General features: G+C 28.8%; 1 protein-coding gene across 1 annotated transcript; it reads right to left on the bottom strand.

Moving 5' to 3' along the window:
* Nucleotides 1-931: 931 nt before the first annotated feature.
* LOC114381246 (ubiquitin carboxyl-terminal hydrolase 34-like) lies at nucleotides 932-2110 on the bottom strand. The gene has a single exon (XM_028340462.1). The coding sequence runs from the start codon at nucleotides 1980-1982 to the stop codon at nucleotides 1431-1433; it is 552 nt and encodes a 183-aa protein (XP_028196263.1). The 5' UTR covers nucleotides 1983-2110; the 3' UTR covers nucleotides 932-1430.
* Between the last annotated feature and the right edge of the window lie 2335 nt (nucleotides 2111-4445).

The following is a 4445-nucleotide window of genomic DNA, read 5'->3' as shown; positions in this document are numbered from 1 at the left end:
ACAGCTACAAAACATTAAGAGAAAAAGAAGAGGAAAAGTCATTGTAATTTTTGCACACCCATCTGAGAGCATTTTTCAGATTGCAATTGCGGATTCATTCATCGTTTGATCGGGTTGATTTTTGGACAGTAGATTCTACACACGTGATACTTCAAATTGTCTAGTTGGATTGTTAAAAGGATATGTGAAGAGGGAAATAAGTGTTTTGCATTTCTTGCTCTACATTTAGTGTTTTCCATCTTCTTATTTCTCTATTGTAAACATTGGTGCTAAGTTTTGGTTTGGTTATTTGTAGTACATTTCAATACACTTGTTGAAGACTCTTTTATACCTTTATTAATTATAGTCAAATTATTTTTTTGGTCTAAACAATCCGTAATTTTTACCCTTGCGTTGATGGATTTTTTAAGTTAAACAAATTGTGTCTCTTATGTGCTCTTTGATTTCTATTTTATGCTCCATATTTATTGATATTCCTAAGAGATTTTTACAAGTTTGAAAAATTTTATTTTCCATATCTATTGCTCTATTATTAAGTTTATTATTACGTGCGTATTCCTGTTTTACCCCATCAGAATGGTTAGATGAGTCCCATTGATTCCTACATGAATGCTACTCAAAGTTATGTTTATTTAGCCAACAAGTACCTTTCTCACCAACTAATACGTTAACCACTAACTTCTTCTTACCCATGGATTGGAAAATATTCACCCACCGACGTTTCCCACTTCTCGCTCCCTCTAATTTTTTTGTTTCCTTCTCATTCAAAACCAATCCTATCCATGCTAAAATTACTACAGAAATAGTACTCCATTGCACGCCTTGTCCTCTTCTATCTCGCTTTAACTCCACTTTGTTCTCTGTCATCATTCACACACAAAGGATCAACCAAAAAAGTACACAGAACTAACAAAACTACATGGCCATGAAATTAAATCCAACCCAAAAAGATAATATATTCATAAATAGGGTAAACATATATATCCAATAATAAAAAAAGTTGAATGTAGAGCTCAAGAGTGGTCCTTCTTTAAAAACAGTAGACACCCAAAATGAGGATATGATCATGGTCATCATCTCCTTACTTAGTACTACAATACAAGTCACCATTTAAAAAAACAAAAAGTCCCCTAAATATATGATCATGAGATCATCCACTCGAACAACATAGCATATGGATCTCTACAAACACATAGCTACCATATATAACTATAACTAGCAGTCACTAAAGTAATTAATTGTCATTAACCAAAATTTTCCCAAAAAAAAAATTCTGGAAAAAAAATATGGAATCCGATCCATATCGTATCCCTATCTCTCTCGCGATATATATATTACTACTATGATTAGAGGAAAAAGATGAAACCAAGCTAGCTCTAATCCCCACCCCACTATAACACTAATTATATATTATTAATACTAATAATTAATTAATCTTCAAAACCAACTTTCTTCCAAATGGCATTTCTGACACTGCGCAAGTCTCTTCCTTTGAGAGTCCTTCCGATCCCTTCATGCACCGACAGAGAAGCACCTCTTGTCCTAGCCAAATACTCATGTGGGGGAACCTTAATATTCCTGAGCCCATGGTTTTGTTCATCACGAACGTTGTTGTCTTCTTCTTCTTCTTCTTCTTCTTCTTCTTCTTCTTCACTCTCCCACTTGGGGTGCTCCTTGTAGTCCTCCTTCAAGATCTTGGACCAATCGGGTATGTTCACAGGCAATGACGCTGGGGTGATTCTACCTCTCCAACCATTGTTGTTGTTCCTTGAAGCTTTCTTCAGAACGGAACGGGAACCCGGAGAGGGTAACCCCTTTTTGCTCTGATCCGTTGTGGCTGAAGAGTGGTTGTTGTTCCATAACTCGGCCTCGTCCAACTCGAACATGCCCTTGCCCTCTTGGGATGGGCTCAAATGGGTGTCTGAGGTTGTCGGAAAGATGTAACGGTTCGGGTTTGAAAGAAAGCTCCTCCTTGACGCCATTGATCAAACTTCAAAGGAACCTGTTTTTCTCTCTCTGGTTTTGTTTTTTTCTAAGGTGGCTGTGTTTTTCAATTCCCAAGTCTACAATACTACATTTATTTATATTGCTTTCGGAGTAATGGATAAAGCTATCCCCTATGTCTGTATTCAGTGTAATTACCCTCACTTCTTTTAACGTGAAGCACCCTTTCGATCTGCTTTATCTTGCTTTGAGAATAATAATGATGATGAATAAACAAAACGTTTTAGGAGTATTTTAATAATAATAAATAATGATTTTGATCCACGATGTGTAAATAAGAAATAATTTAATTTTTTATAAAATATTTTTTTATTTCTAATTATGTAAAATGTATGATAGTTAAGTTTTGTAGGATTATTTTATTGTTAAATTGTGTCTTTTATATCTTAAAATAAATGTCACATTTAAAAAAATATTTTAAAATAAGAATCGTAATTAGTTTTTTATATTTTATAAAATTATTATTTTCTTTTATTTATTTATTAACTTATATATATATATATATAAAACTTATGATAAAAACTTATTTTGAAACTAAATAAATAATATTTAAGGATAAATTTAATATTAAATTATAAAATTTAAGATGCATTTGTTGTTGGGTTATACCACATGAGATAATTATCAATTTAATGTTGATAAAGTATTGTTTTTATCATAGATGTTGAGTATTAAATTATATATACATAAACATTTAGTGATTAACTTGACACATGTATCATTAAGTAAATATATCAATTGATATAAAATTATTTTAATTTAATCAAAATTATTGTCTATAATATTTTATTTGATTTAAATATGATTATTTTTAATAAAAAAAAAAACATATGTGATTTAGAAGTAAAAATGTAGCTACGATGGAGATTGAGAGTGTGTATTTAAAAAACGTAGGACAGCTGGCAGGGGATGGGGACTAAGAGTGAGATGTAGGATAAGAATGTGTGGTGAGTGAATCCAGGAAATAAGACGTAGGCAAGTTAGTAATGTATGCACCAGCCATCCAATCCATCACTGAGACAGATAACACGTGGACCAACGCGATGCTTCTCTGTTCCATCGCTGAAAAAAGAGGCTATGAAATTCAAAATCTGCTCCAGTAAGACAAAACTTCTACGTTTATAATAATTTATGTATTCCATCATTAATTATTATGTCACATCACTGTCTAATAATGGAGATATTACATGCTAGAATTTTTTTTTTATCACTCTTTTTATACTACTCCCTCCGTTTCATATCATGGAGTATGACGATTAAATGTTTTAGCTCGGAAATGAAGAAATATGTTTAATTTGTTTTTTTTTTTACAAAACATTAAATAGTTTTTTAATATATTATTTATTTTTTAATTTTATATTTTCATTATATATTATTCGCATTAAGTATTAATTAAGAGTTAAAATTAATGTATTATTCGTTCTGAATTTATTATAAATAAAATTAACTAATTTCACACTAATTAAGAAAATTAATTGATATTATTTAATTTTACTAATGAAATAAAATTATTGTTATAATATTGTTCATTAGAACTTGATATTATAAATAAAAAAGTCTTTAAAAATTAAATTATAATTAAATAAAAAAATGTTTTAGAAAATATATAATTAATTAGTGTAAAATTAGTTAAATTTTGTTATATTTGAGTTTAAGGTGACTTTTTTTTTTCTTATATTTTAGTTTCAGGGAGAATATTGATTTTGTAAAATGATATATGTTTTAAAATATTTTTCTTCTAAAACGTCATATAATAATCTAAAAGGGAGGGGAAAGTGAGAATATTTTTAAGAACAATTATAGCTGAACACTTTATTTTTTTAAAATATTTCATTAATATCCCTCATTTCTCTTTTCTTATTACATCAAATCACTTATCATATTTATAATTTTCTCTTATCTCACCCCGGTGATGTATAAAATATGGGACGGGGATGTTCAAGTATAATTTTCCTATTTTTAAATAAGGGTTAAATGAATATATTTTTATTTTTTTAGAATATGAACATATTTATTTTTTATGTTAAAAAATTATCACATTTGTTATTTGCATACACATATCTTCTTTAGACTCGTGTGAATGAAAATGAAGATTACACATAATTAACACATTTTTATAAAGAAGATGATTCTTTTTAAAAACTAAAAATATTTTTTTATTAACATAAACTAAAAATGTATTTATTATAATCGGTTACATAATTTTAGTTTAAATAAAAATTATAAAAGAAAATAACTTGAAAATTATAATCTTGCGCAAACTTGCGAATGACAAGAGCGAAGATGAAACTTGCGCAAACTTAAGAATATTAACATAAATAGAACACACCAAGTATTAATAAGATTTGAAAAATTATCAAATTAAAAAGATGAAAAAGATAAGAGAATGGAAGAAGACGCAATACTCTTGGAAGAATGATAAGGAAAGCTAGGATTCACCA

The sequence above is a fragment of the Glycine soja genome, chromosome 13 (assembly GCF_004193775.1).
Source record: "Glycine soja cultivar W05 chromosome 13, ASM419377v2, whole genome shotgun sequence".
NCBI lineage: Eukaryota > Viridiplantae > Streptophyta > Magnoliopsida > Fabales > Fabaceae > Glycine > Glycine soja.
This window is presented reverse-complemented; position numbering and strand designations above follow the sequence as displayed.

Bases quoted from the DNA above. Each gene is read 5' to 3' on its own strand.
- LOC114381246 (XM_028340462.1), bottom strand. From the start codon at position 1,982: ATGGCGTCAAGGAGGAGCTTTCTTTCAAACCCGAACCGTTACATCTTT.